The 25,930-nt window shown below is 40.6% G+C and overlaps 2 protein-coding genes across 2 annotated transcripts; one reads left to right on the top strand and one right to left on the bottom strand.

Moving 5' to 3' along the window:
- Window positions 1–1,146: 1,146 nt before the first annotated feature.
- On the bottom strand, window positions 1,147–11,972 carry gpr180 (G protein-coupled receptor 180). The gene is made up of 10 exons (XM_028571919.1): window positions 11,646–11,972; window positions 10,093–10,236; window positions 9,857–9,951; window positions 9,403–9,508; window positions 5,777–5,957; window positions 5,550–5,599; window positions 5,233–5,390; window positions 4,121–4,318; window positions 3,960–4,037; window positions 1,147–3,470 (listed from the first exon to the last, which is right to left on the bottom strand). The coding sequence occupies exons 1-10, from the start codon at window positions 11,782–11,784 to the stop codon at window positions 3,315–3,317; spliced, it is 1,305 nt and encodes a 434-aa protein (XP_028427720.1). The 5' UTR covers window positions 11,785–11,972; the 3' UTR covers window positions 1,147–3,314.
- Window positions 11,973–12,436: 464 nt separating this feature from the next.
- Window positions 12,437–19,149, top strand: tgds (TDP-glucose 4,6-dehydratase). The gene is made up of 12 exons (XM_028572188.1): window positions 12,437–12,669; window positions 13,590–13,656; window positions 13,790–13,858; window positions 13,989–14,079; window positions 14,179–14,327; window positions 14,436–14,534; window positions 15,099–15,158; window positions 15,465–15,508; window positions 15,645–15,810; window positions 15,899–15,954; window positions 16,230–16,327; window positions 18,324–19,149. Exons 1-12 carry the CDS (start codon window positions 12,623–12,625, stop codon window positions 18,410–18,412), a joined length of 1,035 nt encoding a protein of 344 aa, XP_028427989.1. The 5' UTR covers window positions 12,437–12,622; the 3' UTR covers window positions 18,413–19,149.
- The last annotated feature ends 6,781 nt before the right edge of the window (window positions 19,150–25,930 follow it).

Below are 25,930 nucleotides of genomic sequence, written 5' to 3' on the forward strand. Positions count from 1 at the left end.
GTCATAACCAAGTGACTTACTGTCGCATAGTAGAGGAATTACCGTATAGTACAGGAGAAGCTCGCAGGCAGTTTCGACTTACATGAGATGTTTAGGTTTAATTACTAATGTTAACTAGCATGTTAGTGATCAATAATTAGCCTGTGCCCATGTTATCTCCTTACATACACCTACAGTCTCCGTATCTGTAAGATTGTGAATGATTGAGATTTCTTTTGGCACAGCTACCAGAAGACTTACAACTTTCAGACACGTTGCTCACGTCACATTCTCTCAGTTGGAGGCTGCGCAGTAAAGCTGGCCATCACCGGAAAAGTGCTTCTAATAGCCTTCACTGGTCTCCGTCCAGAGCAACGGGGTCTATTGGTCCATTATATACTGTCTATGTGTTATCCTCATAGACAGTATATAAGGTTATCCTTAGCAGCGGTCTGTTATCAAGAAATAACAGACCGCATTCTACATTAGAATTCAACCAAGCCATGTAATAAACATGTATATATCTATGCGAGGTCCTAATACAGATCCCAACATTGCTAAAACATGGGGTAAAACAGCCAATCAGTTCCTAAGAAACGATGTTGCGACACATCCAATCAACAATTGCTGCCTCGATGCACGGTAGTCTGATTGGTGCGTGACCTTAGTTGAAGAGCTAGCCTATGCATTGCGTGACCTACGGATTCACTTTCTGACTAAAATAAATTGTGAAATGATTTGCGGTTACCAATCAACATATTTGTCATTTGATAAGGTAGGCTATACTGTTCATTTGATAGCTGCCTGACAAATACATGTACAACCAAAGAGATAGGACATAGTGCAACCAATCCAAAACCTAACTGATATAAATAATTCCCTCTATATGCATTTTTCACATAATGAAACACACCTGAACATATGACATTCCATCATAAGACTCTGATGTGTGCCAGCTGTGAGCAAATAATATGAACTGGGTTACTTTGAGCAGGCAGTGTTAATAAAGGCCATGATACAGTGAACTGCTTTGCATCAAGAGCCCACCAAACCTCAAAAGGAAAACGGCAGTTTTAGTAAATGATCGATAACTATGGGTTATGAACATCATGAAGGACATTAGTCATAACAACATAAGCATTTAGGATTAGCTAGGTTACCTTAAAATGTATTTTATTAGTTACTTTATTACAGTTGTAATGACCACAGATCCCATATTTCCACAGTTTGGGTTGTATCGGAAAATAAATACACGTAATAAATGGAAACTGGAGAATGCATAATGCAAAAAAAGGGAATAACTGAACACTTGTTTTTCTGTTTTTAAATTAAATTAAATTTTAACCATATCTAACAATTTGAGGTGTAAAACTTTAGTACACACATTAAAAACAGAGGCCTTATATTTTGTCGTTTTCTAATAAAAGTAAGATTGTCATTGTGGCCCGTGGGACAAAATGAAATGCATAGAAGATGTATTCTCTTCCACCCACACACAGTGTACGCACAACATACTGCCCAGATAACATTCACGTTCCAAATATTGACTTACAAAAATAAATACACAATGAATAAATATGTCAACGCTCAATGTCAGCCGTCACTACATTAAGTGGAATTTCATTTTTCACAATATGAAATGTGTCATGTCCAAAATTAAACAGCAGGTCTGTTCCCATTGGGCTTTCATGCGACGCTAATGCTTTAATGAGCCTCACTCACATGGAGTCGTAGTGGGCTTAGACCAGGGTTTAATAATTTGTGGCAGAAAAGGTAAGTGTTAGTTTGGAATTGGGGAAATCACTGGCCCAGGTAGTGTGCTCCAGCTCAAGGTTCAGTGAATGAAAAATAAAAGATCATGCAGTGTGTCTCCAGCTACATACAGTTTATACAATTCCAAAGGCTCACATGCTGTCAGTTCAAAAATTCACTTTGAGAGTAAAGAAATAACTTAAAGTACAGCTTGATCCGTCATGTACAGGGAGCACACACTGATCTGTTGGCTCACTAATCCTTTTAATATAGGTAACTGAAAATCTATTTCTTTACCAGTCCACATACTGTAACCATCTTTCCAAACTTGATTCATCCTTCCACCTGTCTGTTCTTCAGTATATCCATCTTGGAGTCCGCCCAACTGTCTCTCCACCTCAATCTGTTTATCCAGAGTCACATATCAATCTTACCACATACTGATTCATTAATATACACATACTAATCTACAGTAGTCTCTTATTGTAAATAAAACCCATGAAAAGACCTACAATGTATTGTCTGTGGAGCCAAAGCCTGATATATTGCATTTCTCTTTCCCATAGAACTCCATTGTTGTCCAACAACTATTAAAAACACATTAACTAGCCACATTGTTGCATGGGTGACATGTTCCTTCATTACCATGAACACACACACACACACACACACACACACCGTAGTTTGTTTTGACTTAATCCAACGTTCATGGACCTGCTGCCAGAAATACTCACAAGAGCACCAAATGTGGATTCATCCGCAGGTGAAAAAAATAGTACCCAGAAATGCACAATCTCTTCCTGTTTGAGTAGCATCTGCTTCACAACTGTGGCGCCCAGCTGTTTTAGGAAATCACTGAGCCGTTTTTGAAAATTAAACAATATATTTTTGACAAGTTTTGAAAAATGAACATCTTCATAGGAACCAATGGCCACAGACTGGGCTGAAAAGTAATACAAAAAAAACAGACATACTAATTGTTGGTTCTGGTTTTCATGGGATTTGTTGACAATAAGAAAACTATACCAGCCTTATCCTTTAAGACATAAAAGTGGGATTATCAAAGCAAAGAGCACAAAGATTGCATTTGTTCCATCACGAGCCAATCTTTTTTTTTTTTTTCATTTGCAGACGCATCCTAAAATCTTGAATCTTGGCGGTCCATCTTTAACATGCTCGCGTGAGTCTGTTTTCAAACTGTACTTTTGGCTGTTAGTTATTATGACATCCAGCGCATCCCTTCTCTAGGTCTTCTTGCATTAAACAGCTTTCCTCGTGCTCAGTAATGTAGATGTTGGCTCCAGTAACTAGAGGTAGGGTGTTGCTGTAAATATCTTCCTCTGGTCATTTTGTGACCCCGTGCTACAGTTCCCTGCTAACTTGCTTACCAGTAACCAATAGCTTACCAGTAACCAATAGGTATTCTCCCAGGAAACAGTTAACAGTGAAGGAGAGCGGTCCCTGCAGTGTTACACCGCTCTCTGTGTCCCTCCTCTGACACCCTGGGACGTTAAAGGAGGTGGGAAGCCTCTGTGTTGTAGCAGGTTTCTCCCCTCGCTAATAAAGCGCGAGAGTGGATGTGCTCAGTAGCGCCCCCTGTGGTTCGTTCTGGACATGGTGAGTGGCAGAGACACAGAGGAGAGAGAGGAGACCTCCCAGTAGAGAGAACGAGACAGGAAGAGCTGGTAGAGGATCACCATGGCGATGGCCTGGCAGAGGATAACACCGATAGTCACTACCTACGGAGAGGCAGGACAAGGTAGAGAGTTAGCGACAGCATGGGGATTTTTTGGCCCATTGGGGGCAGAGAAACAAATTTAAATACAATATCCTAAACTACTTATTTACAGCCCTAGATATACATTAAATTAGCCTAAAATGTCTCCAACTGGTGCTATTAATGCAAGAATTATTTAGGTAAAGTCAGACAAAAAGAACAAAACTGCAGCCATGTAACTAGAAAACAACTGGCTAATACTCCATCAACCTGTTAGAAAAATTTGATGAATGTTAACTTCAGTAACTTTTTTTTTTTTAAAGTTTTTTTTCCCCTGCACTAAAAGATTATGGAACATATTTCAGTTTGGGGTATGAGGTCACTGTCCTCACCAAAAGATTTAGACTTCCAATATGGTACCTGAAAACTCCAGCTCAGGCTAACTGATCAGTCTCACAGGCCACTTCATGGTGGTGCCTTGCTAAAATGTGGTTTGTTTGCATGTTCAAACCTTCTCCCTCTGGTGCTTGTTGAAGACAGCCGACGTGACGAAGAGGACGGGATGACAGAGGAACCACAGGAAGCATCCCTGCAGAGAACACGAGGAAGAGCACCTGAAGGACTGTCGGCTGTTATTTGTGTGTCTGCAGGATACATTAGTGTGTATTTTACCTTGGAGAAGCAGAGGTAGAAGTCCCTCTTCAGGGTGCTCCGCTCGGTGGAGATGATCTGGTAGAGGACAGAGGCCAGCAGGAGGGCCAGGCACACTCTCAGAGCCATGAGGAGGAGACCTGCCAGACTCAGCGGGGTGTGGTAGCTGTGATGTTGACTCTCGGATTCTGAGTACTGCTCCCACAGCAGCAACGCCCCCTGGAAATGACACAATTTCACTTTAACATGCTCATATTATGCTCATTTTCAGGTTCATAATTGTATTTAGAGGTTGTACCAGAATAGGTTTACATGGTTTTAATTTTCAAAAAACACCATATTTTTGTTGTACTGCACATTGCTGCAGCTCCTCTTTTCACTAGGGCTGAGCTCGATTGAAGAAATTCTTAGTCGGCTAACACTGATTCAATTGTATCGACTAATCGATTAGTTGATTTAATCGACAGATCTGTAAATCTGAGTTTCTCCGCAAAGAGTCATGCAAAAGCACCACTTTAATTCTTGTGTTTACCAGAGATGTGCTTGTACGTTTCTTGGAAATAAGTCATTCAGCATGAAAAAAGCATAAAACATGACTAATCGACTAAAGAAATCTAGGTTGACTAAGACCACATCGACGGATTAGTCGACTAATCAACTAAGAGGGAGAAACCCTACTTTTCACCCTGTGTGATGAGCTCTCTGTTTTAGCTACAGAGTGAGACATCTCACTTCTGTTCCATCTTTGTTGGGAGTTGCACATGAGCAGTACCTAGGTAAGGACTACTAGCCAGTCAGAAGCAGAGTATGAGGGCGTGCCACGCTAGCAGCTAGGCGAGCATTATACCGTGTGTTACAAAGTGATGCACGTTTGTTTCTGAAGTAAAGGCTGGACTACTGTGTAAACTGTTTGGAACAGTTTGTGAACAGTGTTTTCTGTTGGAGATGGTAAGTCCCTTTGGGGTGGACTTTGGGCTTTTTCACTTTGTAAACCTATAACGTGCACAAAAAAGATATATAACACAAGAAAGGAAAGGGAACAAGCCAAAAAGCACAATATGAGTACTTTAAACTAAAACTCACCGTCTACCTGAAATACTAGTATAATAACGTTTCAGTGTAACCCTGCGTACCTGTATAACGACTCCGCCAACAGCAACAGCCGTGGACGCCGGAGACTGTTCCCACTGCAGAGGTCTGGACTGAGGCTTCCTGCCTCGGCTCAGAGTCCAGCCCGCACACAGACTCAGTAACATGTACAGCATGGACACCTGGGACACCATATCCCAGACTGCACAGGGAACAGGAAATGGAAAAGAAGAGGGCAAAACCACATAATTCATTTCTTGTCCGTTTACAAATGAATCTGAAATTATCAGAGAGTCTTATTCATATAACTAAATCAAGCATTTATCAATGTAGGACATATTTAAGGAAGAAAGGAACATACACTCTGCCAGGTTGCCCATCAGAGGAATACCAGTACCATCTCTGGAATACCTTCAGAACAACAAGGAGAGGGAACAGGAAACACCAGATCAACATACAGGGTAAATCACAAGATAGTTTTTCCTGTTTGGAACTAAAAACTATTACATTGAAAAGAATCTGAGAAGGAAACACGACTCTTTGGTTCAACTGCTCAAAGGCTGGGTCATCTGGGTTATCAGATTCTACCTGGCGAAGTGGATGTAGTTGCAGAGAGCGGAGAAGCCCTGTAATGCCAGCACGGTGGTCAGCACTTTGAGGACAGTGTGCATGGGACCTCCTTTCCTCAGAGCCTGGTGCAGAGGCTGGATGTAGATACAGCAGGCTATGAAGTAGGCCAGCAGGAGGAGGAAGTAAAAACTATGGAGACCTGGGAGAGCGAGGGAGAGAACAAAACGAGTCAAGAGGAAACATGTTGTCCCAAATGAATTATGCAGATTTCTCAGAACCAATTCCTACATCTTTTAAAGACTCCTGAGTATCAGCGATTTGACATAGTATGTGGCAAACCATTATGCACTTTCTACCCTTTAAATATTGAACACAAACATATTTTTAACAGCACCACTCGAACATAAAGCAGTGGATATGGATACAACTATTTAGACAGAAAATAGGTTGATAAAACCCTCAATTCAAGCATATTTGTGAAAGAATAGGTAAGGACCTGGGATTCCCTACTCTGATCTATTAATATTTGAATACAAAACACTAGGGCTGCCACTTCTTAGTCGATTAGTCGACTAATCGGTCGTTTTGGTCTTAGTCGACTAAGATTTCTTTAGTCGATTAGTCATTTTGTATGCTTATTCATGCTTAATTACTTATTTCCAAGAAACTTCTGAGCACATTTATGGTAAACACAAGATTTAAAGTGGTGCTTTTGCAGGATTAATTGTGGAGAAACTCAGTTTTACAGATGGTTAATTAACTACATTTATATTGTGCTTTTCTAGTCTTAACCACCTCTCAAAGCGCACAGCTCTGTCAATTAAATCAACTAATCGATTAGTCGATAAAATCGTATAAGTGTTAGTCGACTAAGAATTTCTTTAGTCGAGGACAGCCCTACAAAACACAAAATGTCCTGATATCTGACAGCCTAATGCTAGGTTTACACGTGGCCGGCTATTTTGTTATAAACGGACATTTCAACCTCTCCATTTTCAAAAATAACATTGTGAGTGTTCATTTACACGCCCGTGTATACAGTGGGGAAATAAGTATTTGACCCCTTGCTGATTTTGCAGGTTTGCCCACTTACAAAGAATGCAAAAATCTACAATTGTAATCATATGTACATTCTAACAGTGAAAGACAGAATCCCAAAGAAAATTCCAGAAAATCACATCATATGAATTTATTAAAAAAACCATCTGATGAGGAAAAACAAGTATTTGACCCCTGGACAAACAGCAAATGTACAAGCCAGTTAGTCTTTCTTTAAGACACAGCCCCAATCCGAACCAATTATCTACATCAAATACACCTGCCTCACCTCGTTACCTGTATAAAAGACACCTGTCAACACCCAAACAACCAGCATCCAACATCACCACCATGGGCAAGACCAAAGGTTTACGGACATCAGGGACAAGATTGTTGATCTGCACAATTTTGTTAGAGAACGGACAATTTCAACCTCTCCATTTTGGAAAAAACAACATTCGGTGGGCCTCCACACAAGATCTTGTCGTGGGGTCCCTGTTTCATCCCAAAACCACAAGGGGGGAACTGATGAATCAACTGAAGGCAGCTGGGACCACAGTTTACAAAAAGAAACGGTTGGTAACACACTCACGCCGCCATGGATTGAAATACATATGGCATCGCCATTCACCACCTGGACAATCAGAAGAGGCCAGTCAAGAGACCACTTTTTGCCTCAACCCAACCTGTAGGTGGAACACAGAGGGGAACACCATCCCCACAGTAGTGAGAGAAGCATGGTGGTGGGTGTTTCAGACCAATCTCAGAAGCTCAAGCCCATGTTAGCCAATCAGAATCCCCAAAATAGCAACAACAGCAACAAATCAGCCTTCCAGACCTGAATCAATTGAAAATCTTTCTTCTCTTCCTGAATGATTTGGAGGCTGTCTGCTAAACCTCCGTTTGTCACCAACTATAAAAACCGTTTGACATCTTTATAATGGCTACAAAATAAACAAGGGGTCAAATACTTGTTTTTCCTCAAAATCAATTTTAATAAATTCATATGAAAGAATCTTTGGGATTCTGTCTTTCCCTGTTAGAATGTACATATGGCAAATTTTTCATTCTGTTTGCAGTCAAGAGCATGCCTAACCTGTAAACAAAAGCCAATCAGAATCCCCAAAATACAAAACAGCAACAAAAGGAAACCTCCGTTTGTCTCAGTTTACATGCAAACACACAAACAAAGTTTTTTCAAAAATAACCTGTTTGCGTGTAAACAAAGGGGGAAAGGAAATATCAGTTTATCAAAAGCTGTAGTGATGGGCACTGTGGACATGTGGGATTAGGATTAGTATTTTATTGTGTGTGTTGTGTGTGTGCCTCCCCTCTCTTCTCCAGGCTGATTGCTGAGTGAGCACACCTGTGTTCACAGGCAGCAGGTTGCCTTAGGTTAGGTTAGGTTACTTTATTGGTACCCTTAGCTGAACTAGTTTTACAGTCTAAGAGGCAGGACATCCTTAATAAGTTAAGGATAGGTTACCAGAACATGTGCTGGTAGGTTTAAATCCTTTTTCCTAAAAAGGAGGGCGTTTATCTTGTGCTTGGGTTTGGTTTGTAATTTAGTCTTTGCTTTGTCATTAACTAACACTGTTGTTCTTGTCTCATTGTAGATCGGCCTCTGCCTGGCCGTGACAAGCTCGCTTTTTGTTTCGGTTTTCAACGGCTGTAGAGCATTGCTGCACATTTTCTGTTTGTATTACCAATACATTTGTACTGATGATTTCGTAACAAGGACCTCCCCATCGTTCCTTCGGTTATTTTTTACATCAATAGACCTTTTTCACGGCAGACATGTTGACATGTCATAGTAGAAAGCACAGGCGTATTCAAAACAATTAATGACGGCTGCATTGCACTTAGGAGAGGCCCTGGTATTGTGCATGCTGACTCACTGAAATAGCTCACTGGGACACTTGATGGAATTGAGCCATCGTTCAGGTTATCAATTGCAGCTGTGCTTTTCCTACTAGGACAAGTCAAAATGTCTGCTGTGAAAAAGTTCCATGGTTACTCTCTGTTTATAGGGTCGTAACATATTTGGGGGCTCGACCGGGATCTGGAGGAGTTTATTAGATTGTTTGTGGTTTTGTTAAACCAAGCACTTGCGGTGCTGAGTATTAGTGTGGGTGTCAATTGTCTGGTTTTAATTGCCAATCAGTAAAACAGCTCCCTCAGAAGTCTGACTGCGACAGCAGTACCATAGTCAGGGGTATTGGCATGAGTCTTGTGCTTGCCTCTCTCCATCAGCTGCACGTTGGCTCTAAGCTAAAGACTGGTTTCTTCTCTATAGCAGTCTTGTCCTGTTTTCCTGTCAAGGGAGGGAGTGGACTTCATAACGGGTAATGATATTGCCGGGGGAAAAGTGTATCCTACAACTGAGGTTGTAGATATTCCCATATCAGAGTTTGACTCCTGACTGTGGCGAGCTCGCTTTTGTTTCTGTTTTCAATGGCTCGTATGCTGCACATTTTCTGTTTATTATTAATAAATTGTACTGATACTTTTGTAACAAGCGCCTCCCATCCTTCCTTCAGTTATTTTTACATCAATGGTTACTCTCTGTTTATAGGGTTGTAACAGGACCACTAAGGATGTCTGACCTGCCTCCTCTGCGCTGAAGTGCTCCAGAGGATTTCCAGCCGAGTCGGCGTTAAACAACAAGATGGTAAAACTGAGATCAGCGTGGGAAGGAATCACTGCATTTTCCTGGAGAGAGAGAGAGAGAGAGAGAGAGAGAGGAAACGGAGGGAAGAAAAAACTTAGAGTGACAAATTACTGCTCTCAGTACTAATATATAACCACTGAAACAGGATACAAATTATTTGTTTGTTTGTTCTAAATGCTAATATCCATTCATGCTTCACCATCATGGGCTTTCATCAGCTGCTTGGCTTCCAGCTGACTAGAAACATCCACTCACATTCAGACAGGTGTGTATACAGCAGCCATTATAACCTGAAACACCTCCTCCCTTCGTACTAAGCTTTGGTATTGGTCAGATTTAATGTCCATGTATGTTTAAGGAGGGGTTGGTTTCATAGCAATCTATGTTACCTGACATGTGTATCTGTCAGCATATAGGGCCTGCCAGGTTGTAGGAGAGGACTGACGAGGGATCGTCTGGTTATGTTCTTGGTCACTGAGAGAAACTGAATCAGGAGGACAAATAAGACAATGAGGTGAAGTGACAGAGTGGAAGAATAAACAGAAGAAAATCAATAGAGCTACAGCTGCATCACATCCATCAGATCAGAGATCAGCTCTCTGCATTAGTAAACGCTGGATCAAACCGGGGATGTGAGCTTTAGCGAGCCTCTCAGAGCAGTTTAGGTTGTCAAGGCTTGAGTCCATATCCTTATACAGCAGCAATCTGGACTCCTTCTCTGTAGCCAGAGCAGAATTGTCCAGCCTGATCACCAACATACCATTATCACCTACAGAAACAGGACAAGGTTCAGAGAAATGTATTCATTCATTAATTAGATTTCATAAAAACAAATATGCATTTTACAGCAGTTATTCACTACAGATGACATACCACAGCACTCTTACTCTTCTGGCCATTGACATAGTGTTTTAGATTTTAGATCATTGGAAATACAATATTTTGGGGTTTTAGTCTGAAAAACAAGTCATTTGAAGACGTCACCTCAGGCTCTGGAAATTATGCATTTTTTTTTCATTTTGTTTTTCTTTTCAAGTTTCTATTCAAAACAATTTATTGCCAACCATATTTTCAATTAAATGAGCACAAACCAGAGGAATAGGAGAGCATGTAGCTTTCAGGAGGCCATGGACACACTTGTGTTTCAGAATCATCTTCTGATGCTATTGGGATTATGTCACAGGTCTGGCTTCAAGCATATTAGTGCAGTTAGTTCAGGACAAGTTGAGACGAGAGACGCAAAAATCAGCCAGAGGCTCCACAAGTTTTTACCAGCCAATCCTGCAGTAAGTATCTGCCCCGCTGAAAGGAAGCCAGACCAGCTCAATGAGGTCTGTAGCTGACCTCTGACCTCACTCTTAGTGGGTGGGTGTGGGGGGCAGGAGAAAGTTTCTTGGAAGACATTTGGAGCACTTTGTAGTGGTTAAGAAGGCTGGTTTGTAACTTGTAGGTCTATAGGTTCAATCTCAAAAAGTGTCCTGCACCAAGTTACTAAAACACTAGGGCTGTCCTCGACTAAAGAAATTCTTAGTCGACTAACACTTACATCGACTAATCGATTAGTTGATTTAATTGAAAGAGCTGTGCGCTTTGAGAGGTGGTTAAGACTAGAAAAGCACAATATAAATGTAGTTAATTAACCATCTGTTAAACTGAGTTTCTCCACAATTAATCCTGCAAAAACACCACTTTAAATCTTGTGTTTACCATAAATGTGCTCAGAAGTTTCTTGGAAATAAGTAATTAAGCATGAATAAGCATAAAAAATGACTAATCGACTAAAGAAATCTTAGTCGACTAAGACCAAAACGACCGATTAGTCAACTAATCGACTAAGAGGTGGCAGCCCTATAAAACACTCACTAATAAAGTCACACTAAATTAGAAATCTTTTTTTTTTTATCAGAAACTCTAATATACTGCAGAAAAAAGGGATCTCTGATATGAACTGGCACGAAGAAAGAAACAGGATTGGCACAGCTGAGGTTATTAAGTGATGATGACACTCTAGGTACACCCATCGGTGAGCCAGTGGCAAATAAATAAAAGCCCAAAAAACACAAGTAAAATGAATCAACACATCGTCATCACGCCATGTTAAAAATGATTACTGAACCCTGTCACAGAGGAAACTGGAATGACACGGTGGCATCATTACATCAGTATCGTGAACGTTACCTTGGTACATAAATTTAGTGATGAACTGGCCATTCTGCTGTCTCGCTGCTTCGCTGTTAAAAAGTCCCGTCACGCTTTTCCCAGAGGCCTCTGAACTTAGCAGCACTATAGACACAAACGTGGCTAATAAATACGACATTTTCCCTTATGCAGTTCAACGTTATCGACAAATAAACGTTAGCTAACGAATTCAATGAGCCACGAAGCCAGAAGTGAACAGGCTTAGCTGCATCAAGTTACTCAAAGTTAGCCAGGATGAGACCAGAAGTTAGCTGCTTCTGCACTCAAATAAAAGCTCTAACGTTATTCGTCTCACTTTGGGGAATCACCAAGATGTACGGTGTAGTGACGTAAAACATCGACTGACACACACTTTTATATTCAATTTGGGATTAAACTAAATATATGATGGACTGTAATAGTACATCGAATTGCATAACATCAGTGTATTTTCTGAAACTATGCTTAATGGTTTAGTATGAGGATTTAAGCAGTAATACACGACTTGACTTTTTTTTTTAGGTAGCCTGGTAATACGATTTGAACCGTATGTGTATCAAACACTTTTACTTTGAAAATATTTTTTCGGACGTTACATATTCATTGAAACTCACTTGACACTGTTGCCTTGTCAAATCGGCACTGTTGACAGTTTGATTGATTTGGGTTTCATACAATCAAAAGGCGCGTATTTCTTTTCGTCATGTAGCAAAACCAATTAGAGAGCAGAAACCACTCTAAAATAGATAAATATCCCGCCCCTTTTCAACGTGTCAACACTGCCGTAAAACGGCCGGTGACTGTCGCAAATCACACACCGTATCTTCATGGAAGTGTTAGGCAAATAGAGACGTGCTACCTGTTAGCTAGCAGGCTCGATAATGGAGTAAAAGCGATTAATATGTCATTATTATATCTGAAGGAGTCCTTAAGGTGAATAGAAAGCTGCCGGTGTTCAGTGTTGTGATGACCAGAAGATGGACTTCAACAGGACTGTTCTGGTGACTGGAGGCTCTGGATTCATGTGAGTTAATGTAATGAATTCAAACTGATGATGATAAATGTATGACTTAAAGTTATCCATAACGAGTAATCGTTATAGGGAACTCTCTCGCTCTTCAGTTCGTTAACGTCACTAACGTTACACCACGACCCCTAAAGCCTAACTATCCCCGTTTTTTCCTCAATCATTTCTGTTTTTGTTGATGATTTCTCAAACACTACTGTACATTACAGTGGGCTACACAGAGTTCAGTTCAGCTTCTAAATACGGCATGTATTATAATATTGGATTTATTAGTGATTAGTGGCCTATAAGCAGTAGTTTACTGTGTTGGACATGATTCTGCCAGTTTCATATACTACTGGGTGATTGTATTTACTGTACACTGTATTACTTTAATATGCTTATTATACTTGTGTTTTTTGTGATCAGCAGTGTCAATAAGGCTTTCTGGTGTGCAAAAACTTTGTAGTAACTATGTTTTTTTTTTTATCTTCTATAGCTGTCAAATAGTACATTTCCCTCTAATGTAGAAATATACAGAAGCAGAAAATTAAAATACTCAAGTACCTCCAAATTGAGCTTAAGTACAGCACTTGAGTAAGTGTTTTGCAGTGGTGGAATGCAACTAAACACATTTACTCAAGTACAAATTTTAGGCACTTGTACTTTACTTTCCTTTCCTTTCATGCTACATTCTACTTCTAGTCCACTACATTTCAGAGAGAAATATTGTACTTTTTACTCCACTAGATTAATCTGACAGCTTTTGTTACAAGTTACTTTAAAAAAAAAATTGAGATTTTTGCACACACACATACTTTCATACTTTTACTTAAGTAACATTTTCAATGCAGGACTTTTACTTGTAACCGTGCGGTATTAGTACTTTTACTCAAGGAAAGCCGTAAATGTATTTCCACCTCCCCATCTCTCTCCAGTGGCTCCCATCTTGTATGTTCGCTGGTGAACAGGCACCCAGACTGGAGAATTATCAACCTCGATAATGTAAGTCTTCTCTGGTGTGTGGTAGCGCGGACACTGTCCTTGTCCACAAATTGATGAACGAATAAATAGGTGTGTACATATCTCAGTATGCTGTATGTACTGTTTGCATTTCTCACTGTCTGATCTCTTCTAGTTGGATTACTGCTGCAGCCCCAGGAGTCTGGAGAGTGTTGAAGACAGAGCCAACTACACCTTTATCAGGGTGAGTCAGTCTATAGAAGAACATGGAGCTGCAGGCAGTAACAACAGGTTTAGTTTAGGCCCATTAAGGGGAACAGTGACATTTGTACTATTACAATAACTAGTAGTGTAACTGTCCTTTCTTTAACCAGGGAGACGTGTGCAACTCACGGCTGGTTAATCACATTTTCAACACAGAAAACATCGACGTGATCTTTCACCTGGCGGCCCAAACACACGTCGGTGAGCAGCAGTTCGTTCAAACTGAGGTTACACTCGTAACCTACGGCTCTATTAATAATCAGCCTCTGATACCATAGTCCTTTTTTTCCCCCGACTCAGAGAGGTCGTTTGAAAGTCCGTCTAGTTTCCAGCGTGTTAACATTGATGGGACCAGAGTTTTACTGGGAGCCGCCCATCAGTCCCGACACCAGCCACAGCGCTTTATCTACGTCAGCACTGATGAAGTGTACGGAGCCAGTCTGGACCAGGTCAGTGAATAGTGATTTAGTTGATAGATTGTTGGGGGGAGGGGGGGAGATATGGTATGTGGAGTTTATAGTTAGTGATTTGGATATTGGGTTGTTTGTTTTCTGTAGGTGTTTGATGAGAGCAGTCCAGTGAGGCCCTCTAACCCATATTCTGCCACTAAAGCAGCTGCTGAGTACCTGGTCCAATCCTACTGGGACAAATTTAAGGTACACACACACTCACACTCAGGCAGGGTAGTAGCTTCTAAATGACATGAGGTTTTTAAGACCTTTATCGTAAAGTTTTAGCACTGGATTCCCCTCCTCCCCCCATGTTATAGCATTTTGCCACATGATAATCGAAAGCAAGAAATGCCAAAACTTGCCTAATTTTAGCTTCTAAATTGTGTAAATTTGCTGCCTATCTTTGCCTTGCGTGATATTAAAGCTAGAGTGCAAATCCAGAGAGAGCTGTGTGGAGCTGATGGTCTCAATCAGCGTTGTAGAAACTCATTTGCTAATGGCTTCAGTGTAACGGACGTTCAGTAACATCAAAAAGTTACGCACTTAAGTTTTAATTTAATTGTCTTTTGGTTTTTGACTGTTGGTCAGACAAGCAATTTCCTAGCATCACCTTGGGCTTGTGGAAATTGCGATGGGCCTTTTTGTTTTTACAACTACACTGTGTTTGCCAGTTATGCTAATTTGGATCTTTAAACCGATACAGTAATCCAGGTTTTGTTCCTCACAGTTCTTTGTATGTTAAATAGTGCTCTGTGTATCTGTTACCAGTTTCCTATCATCATTACCAGGAGCAACAACATCTACGGGCCCAGGCAGTACACTGAGAAGGTACAGCACCCAAACTTCCTTTAAGATCTTGGATCACTGATTGGTCCATTTTTACAATTTAAAATTTTGGATCCAAAATTGGCCGTCTACAAGATCTTTGCAGTGTAATAAAAGGTATTTTTTTACTAAGTGTGAACCACTTAATCTTTAGTTGAAAATGCAGATTTTGCAGGTTTTAAACGCACTAGTTAAACAGGAGAACTAGCGCAGTGATCAGTCACTTTATTTAAGCTCTTCTTACAGCGATAAAAGATATTCTCTGCTTCCAACTGACTTTTAAAACCAACTCTCTTCTTGATCTTTCAGGTCATTCCGAGGTTTCTCACCCTCTTGCAGAGGAACAAGAAATGGTAGGTTTCTTTGAACTTTACTTTGAAAAGGTTTTACTGAGAGACCAGCTTCAGTATTTGTTTGACATTAACAGAAAAACAAGACCGACTAAATCTAGCTTCAGATTTCGGTTCCTCTTTCTCCGCTCTGTCGCAGCACCATCCAGGGAACCCTGCCTAAATCCCGCCATTTCCTGTTTGTCGATGACGCCATCAACGCATTTCTGTTGGTTCTGGAGAAAGGGATCGTGGGAGAAATCTACAACATGGGCACAAGCTGTGAGATTCCCATCATGCAACTGGCCAGGGAACTTGTTAAGATGGTGGGTTTAGGGAACTGTGCTCCTAATTCAAACATATAGCGGAAAGTAGCAGATGTTCAGAAAACTCAAGTGTTTTTGTGTCTTTTAGGTCAAGAAAGTGCCCGACTCTGAGGTAAAAGATTGGCTCGAGTTTGTGCCAGACAGGTGAGTAACCTAGTGCAGTTTCAAAAATGAATAATATATTTAAGAGGTTCTGATTATGGTGAATTGTTACTGGTAATACTAACACTACTGTATGACTGTAACATCAGCAAACAAATATTTCCAAAGAAAATATATCCAATCTTTTAGAAAATCAACTTCGCATTAGTCCTCACCTAAAATATCACACCTGTGATAGGCCAGTTCGACAAGTCACACATTTGTTTTTATGGATCTGAGGACAGTGAGCAAAGTGACCTTTGACCTCTGCTCTATAGGCCGCATGTGGACCTGCGCTACCCCATCACATGTGAGAAGCTGCAGCAGCTAGGCTGGAGAGCAGAGGTGTCCTGGGCTGAAGGCATCAGACAGACGGGTACAGTAACACACAAACACGCCTCTGGAGATAGAAAGTGAGCCGATAAGGCCAGCACATTAACATGGAGGGATTTACGGGCCATAACTAAATAAATAAATGTATACTTATAGAATTAAATGTCTAGATGAGGATATATTTTATACTTTTATTTACCCATAGCGTAACCGCAGGGAACAAAATAAATTGGTCAACTTCATGAATGAAAGTATAAATATACAGTGGGGGAAATAAGTATTTGACCCCTTGCTGATTTTGCAGGTTTGCCCACTTACAAAGAATGCAACAATCTACAATTTTATTCATATGTACATTCTAACAGTGAAAGACAGAATCCCAAAGAAAGTTCCAGAAAATCACATCATATGAATTTATTAAAATTGATAACCATCTGATGAGGAAAAACAAGTATTTGACCCCCTGGACAAACAGCAAGTATTCTGGCTCCTACAAGCCAGTTAGTCTTTCTTTAAGACACAGCCCCAATCCGAACCAATTATCTACATCAAATACACCTGCCTCACCTCGTTACCTGTATAAAAGACACCTGTCAACACCCAAACAACTGGCATCCAACATCACCACCATGGGCAAGACCAAAGAGCTTTCTACGGACATCAGGGACAAGATTGTTGATCTGCACAAGGCTGGGATGGGCTACAAGAGAATCGGAAAGCAACTTGGAGAGAAAAGATCAACTGTCGGTGCAGTTATCAGGAAATGGAAGAAGCACCACACCACCGCCAACCTCCCTCGGTCTGGGCCTCCACACAAGATCTTGCCTCGTGGGGTGTCCCTGATCATGCGAACGGTGAGGAATCATCCCAAAACCACAAGGGGGGAACTGATGAATCAACTGAAGGCAGCTGGGACCACAGTTACAAAAGAAACGGTTGGTAACACACTACGCCGTCATGGATTGAAATCCTGCAGCGCACGCAAGGTCCCCCTGCTCAAGAAGAAACATGTACAGGCCCGCATGAAGTTCGCCATTCACCACCTGGACGACTCAGAAGAGGCCTGGAAGAAGGTGATGTGGTCAGATGAGACCAAAATAGAACTTTTTGGCCTCAACTCAACTCGTCGTGTTTGGAGGGCAAAGAACACCGAGTACAACCCAAAGAACACCATCCCCACCGTCAAGCATGGTGGTGGCAACATCATGCTTTGGGGTGCTTTTCAGCCAAGGGGACGGGACAACTCCATCGTATTGAGGGGAGGATGGACGGGGCCATGTATCGTGGAATTCTGGACCGACATCTCCTTCCCTCAGTGAGAGAGCTGAAGATGGGTCGAGGATGGGTGTTTCAGCACGACAACGACCCTAAGCACACCGCCAAAGCAACAAAAGAGTGGCTGAAGAAGAAGCAGCACATCAAGGTTCTGGAGTGGCCTAGCCAGTCTCCAGACCTGAATCCGATTAAAAATCTTTGGAGGGAGCTTAAAATTCGAGTTGCCATGCGACAACCTCGGAACCTGAATGATTTGGAGGCTGTCTGCAGGGAGGAGTGGGCCAACATCCCTGCCGAAATGTGCACAAACCTTGTCACCAACTATAAAAACCGTTTGACATCTGTGCTGGCCAATAATGGCTTTTCTACAAAATATTAACATGCTGTTTGTCCAGGGGGTCAAATACTTGTTTTTCCTCATCAGATGGTTATCAATTTTAATAAATTCATATGATGTGATTTTCTGGAATTTTCTTTGGGATTCTGTCTTTCACTGTTAGAATGTACATATGATTAAAATTGTAGATTTTTGCATTCTTTGTAAGTGGGCAAACCTGCAAAATCAGCAAGGGGTCAAATACTTATTTCCCCCACTGTATACACATTTAGACATTTAATTATAAAATTGTACATTTATTTATTTAGTTATGGCCCTTAAATCCCTCCATACATTAAAGCCCTAATCCACAAAAGGTGCGAATTTTAGCCAAAATTGGTTCCCTCTTTATAATGTGTGCTATTAATTCCTGTGTTTTGCGTTTTAGTCAAATGGTACCAAGTCCACCCAGACTTCTGGTCAGATGCAAGAGAGGACCAAGAACAAATCCGAAGCCAGCTTGAAAATGCAGAGTGAAAAGAGACCCAAAGCAGTGACTTATCTACAAATGATTTCATGACACGGCCAATTTACCTCAAAACTTACAAATAATGAAGACGATATAACTCAGTCTCGCTTTATAGTATAGTTAGAATAGTTTACCTGAAGTGCTAGACAATAGGAAGGCAGAGCCTCCCTTCAACCAAAGCAAAAGTTACACCTGGAAATGAGTGCACTTTATTTTGATATTAATTACGGATTCAGCATAGCTTATGACGACAAGCATCACACAGATCCTGAATGTACAGTGACATTTTTGAATGACTGGGGAATGTGCACATTCATGAACATCCACAGGGTAGGACTCAAATTAAGCAGGTGGCTCGTAAAATCCAACGACCAAATGTTCTAGTGTTGATCGGCTCAGAACAGATAAGACATAAGTATTGCATTTACATGCACTCAAGTAACAGTTACTGTAAATCAGTTGCTTAAGTGCATGTAAACACACTAGCTCCTGCTAACATTCAGCAAGGTTGGGTAGCAAGTTTTAGCAACTGTAGGTGCAACTTTACATTCCAAATGTAAGTTTAGTCTTTTACAGCACAAGCATTATTTTATCAAATAAAGATTCTTTGATTTTGTTATAGCAGTGGACTTATAATGAAAGGATGAGAAGGGAACTCAAATTCAATTCATCTGTCATTTGTTTTATACACATTGAGAGGTTTTTCACTTTGTCCAGTATTTAACTGCAAATAAACTTGATTATTTAATAACTTCAAAGTGTTTGACATGCTTTTCTCAAATATTTAAAATCTAAAACACACATTAGAAGAAGAAATGGATCAAAACACTTTACATTTGCAAATCAAAACCTTTATTTGTGGTAAAATCAGAATAGATGCACTGTTTTTTTTTCTTCTTCGTGCAGTGCTCCTCTTCGTGCACAACTGCTAAACTAATACATAAAGCAAATACTAACTACCAGGCTGGAGGTGCAGTGTGTTCACATTGAGGGGTCTGGCCAGTGAGCAATGGCGACAACACTGGGCTTTATCATATTTCAATTCAGTCACTAAACAGCAATCATTCCTAAATATGACAACACTTCTTTTGTAATAACCCTCTAGGGTTATAAAATTGAAAGTAAAATAAAGCTGCAGTGTTGCATTTTATTTGGTGTCCCCAATTTGTTTCCATGAATTTAGTTCATGGCACCCAAGAAGTGAAGTGTGATCATTCACCTACGTGTATTAATACTACCATATCTTTGAAATGTCACTGATAGTGGCTTTGCTGGGGCCGCATTGCATTCTGGTCCATTAAGGCTACTGTTGATGGACAAATTTGTTTCTGTATAACTGCAGAATGTCTGCAGCTAAAAGATGTTAAACTCCTATGGATCAGCTGCAAGTTAAGCAAAAAAAAAAGTCATGTAAAAGACACCTGAATGTATGTCATCAGGGCATCTCTCCCCCATTTCTGATTGGCCAGACGCTCCCCTATATGTATGAGCATTATCACTCAACACACAGGTGCCTGCAAAGATGCAAATCACAACAACATAGCAATAGAACCACAGTTAATTCTGTGTTATGAAGACTTTAAAGATCACCACTTGCCAGACATTCACAACAAGGGTATTAACGGGAAGGAAAAGTGTAAAGACTCAAATGGAAAAAAAACAAAAAAACAACATCTGACTTGGAGAGAATCTGGACACTTGTTTTTTGTACTGCGTGTTTCTTTTCTTTTTTTTACAAAATGGTCTTTGATTGTTAACGTTTGTTAATTATTATTTTTTTTAATCCAAACCTTGGCATATATGGTGGTGTTGTCTCAAATTTTGTTTGCCAATTAAAATGGCTGTTTATGGTTGATTATCAGTATTGGCAATGGAACCTGTCGCACGAACGGGTTTATGGATCTGATACTGAGTCCAATGTGACTTTATGTAGGATTGTTTCTTGTAATATGTCACAGTCGCATTAACTGTAATCAAACTGTCAGTGTGTCACCCTGTGGCCTCGTGTGACTCCACGTGCACATCTTTACGCATTATTCTATTTGACCAAAAATGGAAGAGCCCTGTTATGGCAAGTGGGGAGTACAAGTTAGTGTTTTCAACAAAATATTTCTTCTAATAAGAACAAAGGACTGCCACCTCGTAAGATAACTCCTGTCTTTCAGAGAGATATTCAAGGTCCAATTTTGCTTAGACAAAAGCCAGTTCAAACTTTCAGAAAATGTAAAGTGCATGTGAAGACGCACAACTGCACTGTTCTGAGGCGGGGACTTGTTCAGCAAAAACAGTCCGGTTAAACACGAAAAGATGTGCAAGCAGCATGGGTTGCTTTGTATTGGCCTTAGACAGAGAACTGGTGTATTGGGATTTCTGAGAGATGATTTGAATCAGTTTTGGCACCAGTGACATTTTGCACATAATCACAAGTTGTTACGGTGACATATTTAAAAGAGAAATCCCTACATGTTGCATCCTTAACATTAAAAAGCTCACACTACCCCAGAAAAATAGAAATTTTCACTCATACCAATGACATTCAACATTCAAGTGCCAGTGTTTTTGTTTACTGTCTTTTGGTCAAGTCACTTTGTAAAATATCAACTTTTGTATTAGGCTTATAAAAATAAATATTTCTCAAAAATGCTTGATAAATTACACAAACTAGCAGCGAAAGTAGACTCGAGAACTCTTGTGTGCAAACAGCAGATTCCTACGGTTGCTGTTCACTACAACTCCACCTGGTCCAAAAAAAAAAAAAGAAAACCTGTCATATCTGGAAGAACCTTTCTATACCACACACACACACACACACACACACCACACACACACCACACACACACACACACCCACACACCCACACACACACACACACACACACACACACACACACACACACACACACACACACACACACACACACACACACACACACACACACACACACACACACACACACACACACACACACACACACACACACACACACACACACACACACACACACACACACACACACCTCTTCTTTTTGACACCTGGCTGTGCTACACTTCAAACACTCACTCCTTCGTACCTCTCGGAGGTTTTGAAGGTCATGTACTACAGAAGACTTTAGTTGAACACTAAACTAAGTAACTGAAGTATTTCCTGTAAAACTCGATGGGATTTCTACAACAGAGGGGCCTGCAGGCCGCAGCAATGGGAGCATAGCACCATAAATTGTTCACGGACAATCAAAGCACTCCTGCTGGGAAGTTAGTTACCTTAGTGACGCAACATCATTTGCCATGGTGACACCATCAGTGTCAGGGCGTCTGTTGCCATGGTAATGCTATGTACAGTGTAACAAACTTCAATATCTTCTCCATTAGGGCTGGGTATCACCCTTAAAATGTAAGGCATCAAAAAGGTCTTTAAAATATTCAAAAAACAAAAACTAAAGTGCTGGATTTTTCAAATGAGAACTTTTCTTTCCGAGGATTTTAACTGAGCATAGTCTACTTTTGATTAGTAAAGCTGGGGATCCAAACAAACGTTACATTTAAGCTCACTTACTAAAGAGGGTTTGGATTTATTTACATGATTCCCAAACTACTGAAGTGTAAAAACCGACCCGCTATGGCAAACAACTAACTTGAACAAGACTAACTGCAAGAGACACACACAGCTAAATGCTAACAAAGCATGCTAACTCCTGAATGAATTGTTTCTGAATCTGTTTACGTCATCAATTGCACAACAGCTCTTAAACGTTGACACTTTTGCAGCAATGCTTTAACGCACCCCGCTACGCTCAACACTTGCCATTATGGGGGTGGGGGGTGGGGGTGGGGAATGAGTGTGGTACAGTGACGCCACATGCATACCCACTCCTACTGCATGCATTCGTTTCTATATTTCTACTATTAAAGGAATCCTTTATGAAAAGGTTTGGATTTTTCATCTGTATTGAAAAAATACCCAGCCCTAACCAACACATTTCAGTCTTAAGTGAATCAGTGATTCAGTCACCTCAAGGCACCGTGCACACGCTGATTTCACTTGTGCCAGTTTCTGCTCTCGCCCTAAACAGTGCACAGACAGAAAACGGCCCTAACAAAACTCATGCAGAGAATTTCAGTGACAGCAAAAGGGAAAGCAAGCCACAAGTAGTTGAGCTCTATTGCACTTACTGCAGAAGTTCAGTACCCAGGGGGCATTTTGACAGGGTGGGATGGGGGGAGGGGGGGGTGTTTGGGGCACGGTGGTAGTAACGTGTTGCTCCAACACAGTTCAATGGTAATTACAGCTGACAGATAGGATCTGTCTGCCCTAGAAAAACACTAAATTGCATATATATTCGCGTATTCTGAACAACACTACTAGACAAGATTGCTCTACAAACAAGATGAAAAGGTAGTCTGAAATTTTACCTTCCATGACTCCCTGCTGTAAAACTCACATTCCTATCTGCACTATCAGCAGTCAACAATTAGCTCATATCTTGTATTATATCAGCAATTCCAAGCATTTTTTTAAATCACAGCATGTGAAATGCGCAGGTGTTCCTTCCTCTATTTACAGTTATTCTATCTGCCCCCTAGTGGCTGTTAGAAGGCACAGCAATGTCTACACTGAACCAGATTCATTCTAGTGGCTTTGCCTCTCACTGGATGTCCTTCTGAAAAAAAAGGTATGCCTTTGAATTTAGGCAGCAAGAACAGCATTTAAGCATACTTTGCATTATTACTAAAACACAAGAGACTGCACAAGTTTCTGGTTGGCAACAGCCATCTCCTCTCACACAGGGAATAGGACTGTCAGTTGACAATTCAGTCAGACATAACTGTGCTATTCAGTCAATATTTAAAAAAGGTACACTGTAACAAAATCCGAGAGTGTATATTCAACTGGAAGGTAACGAGCTTCAGTCTTCTGTTGCCTGTGCAGATCTGTCTCCTCATTGTTTAAAATTGTACAGTTATGAAACAACTGCCAACAAGACCGACAAGAAAACTTGTATCTGTAAAGGTGTCCCCAAAGACTATTAACAAGAGTTGTGTTGCTGAGTAAAGACTGTTTTGACCTAAGCAAATCCTTCATAACGGATTGTCATTTGCAATGCTATCTTCAACTTAACTTATTGTGCCGTTACTGAATTTTATCTTCCTGCTGGTTATTCCTTCATACGGAGAAGCAACAGCTCTCTCTAAGATGGAGGCTATCCACCATTGCTGCCGGAGAAATAAAAAAATGTGGCATTTTAATATCATGGCCTCAGAAAATGGTGCTAAAATCATCTATTGGGACACCTCAAACACAGTTCTGGTCAACAATTAAAATCGCAGTTGTAACTGGTGTTTATAGTAGTTTAGCCTGAATTTGACTGCAAGTTGAACAATGGCGACAAGACAATGCTCTGTGCTACAAAGACAGTTAATCTGACACAGCTGAAAGATAATGCAAACTTACTAATTTACTAAAAAGTGGTCATGGGGAGCAGTTGGAAATGGTGGTTACATTTTTGTTTCCAACATTGCATTCTACATCAACTGTCCTTGTACATAGCCCCTCATTTTAACCACTAGAAGGTGAAACGGGTTTAGTGAGATATAGTATAGCACTTTCTGCTTGAATCCTGAGTCCTCCAGCATTACTCAGCCTGAAACTCTTAAAAAAAATGATGTCAAAGCCAACTAGTTTCCCGAAACTCCCCTACTAACTGTACTCGAGGGAAATTGATCGACACAAACACGACCTCCGATTAAAAAAGAAATGGTCTAAAAAATCATAGATGATGGGAAAAATCTGAGTTCTAACATAACTAAAGCCTGCTGTAGAATTGTATCCATTTGCTGGGAATTTTTAACTCCTTGACCAAAACACAACAACACTTGCATATGTTTTATTGTCTTGGTCCCGCCTTGTCATTTGTCAAAGCCAGTGGGCAATTTGAGGGAATCTGCCTCGTGAGCATTCATTTGTAAATCAATTCCCGTTTTAGGTTTTGGCATGTGTAAACACGTATTTTCTGTAAATGATATCTCTAAAGAATTAAATCTGCCGACCATGTTCAAATTGCCCACTCAGCTCAGCTTACCAGACACTGCCTGGTCCGACGTCGAGTGATCAAACGTGATTTTCTACACAAGTGGTTTTTCACTTGTAATTCACATTCTTTTTCAGTGGAGATTCTTCTCTTTTGTGTGAAGAAGAGTTGCACTATTTACATTTAATCTATATTTAACTTCACTAAAGATGTTCATGTAAACAAAAACAATTAAGACCCTGATGTAAATTAACAATTTTCCCACCAGGTAGCAACAGAGGATTTTTTGTCTTATTCTGCTGCTAATTAACACAGTGGGGGGATTGGACTTTTACCACTGAACCGTCCAAATGTACAGTGGAATTCCTTTTAGAAGTTCAATCAGGGATGAAACATGGATGTCTGGTTTCACAGCAGGGCTAACCAGGGATCAGGCATTGATTACATCACCAAAAAAATTTAAATCATGTGATCTTCTTACATGTTGTAGCCAAATATTTTCAGTTCTGTTGTGCCACTTTTCCACAAGCACACTTTATCGGCACTGTATCTTATGGTGCTATGTGCTAGGTGTCTTTAACATTCGTAGCAGAGCTTAAGTGCTAGCCAAAGTGCAGCACACACCAGCCTGACATAGACAGAAGTAGCATAGAGGAATAGAACATAATAGGCTTGTATGTGTTGAATGAATAGTAAGAATGGGAGTGTATGCAAATCTTAAGCACAAGCTACATAGTTATATTTGGTGTGTAAGAGAGAAGTGCTCAAATCTGAATAAAGAAGATGGCGTCACACGTGAACTAATCACAAGGTGCAGGCACAGTTTGGGGAAAATCTCAAACCTCCAACACATGATCCAAGTAAGCAATGCCTGTCCTATGGACACACTGTGCTGTCCCTGCTGTGAAATGGGTTAGGCTAGATTATCCAAGTCTTTACTTTTGTCCCCGACCCCAACAGATCTTAACCTAACAAATAAACTGGAATGATTTATTTTAGAGAAGACTCTTCATGTAACTCTCCAGGATAGAGTGAGCGAGAAATTTTTTAACTCTTAAGCCTTTAAGTTGTGTATCCCCCCTGAAAGAAGCTTTTGGCAAACAAGGGTTTCAATGTTTGTGGTGGAAGCGGAGCCTGTTTCCCAAAGCATGGTGGCACTAAGAGTCAGCTGAACAGCCACCAATAACATTTGGTTAACGGTTGTTTTTCAGCAGCAGCCATGTAGGGGTTTTAAGGTCTACACTGTAAAAATGTTGTAGCATTGCTCACATCACTGCTGGATATGGTCACAATATCCTTTCCTAGTTCATAGCATAGATAATTGTCGTACTGTGAAAAGATTTTATTTTGGCCAATATTATCCGGGAGCACGGACCTTGAAATTATTGCTATGCTTGGAAACATTTATGCGATGCTCAATGGAAGATACCAAAGACTTCTGCCACATGCAAACTACATGTCTGAATGGTAAGAGTATTAACATAAAATGACTGCTGCTGCC

Source organism: Perca flavescens, chromosome 24 (genome assembly GCF_004354835.1).
Source record: "Perca flavescens isolate YP-PL-M2 chromosome 24, PFLA_1.0, whole genome shotgun sequence".
NCBI lineage: Eukaryota > Metazoa > Chordata > Actinopteri > Perciformes > Percidae > Perca > Perca flavescens.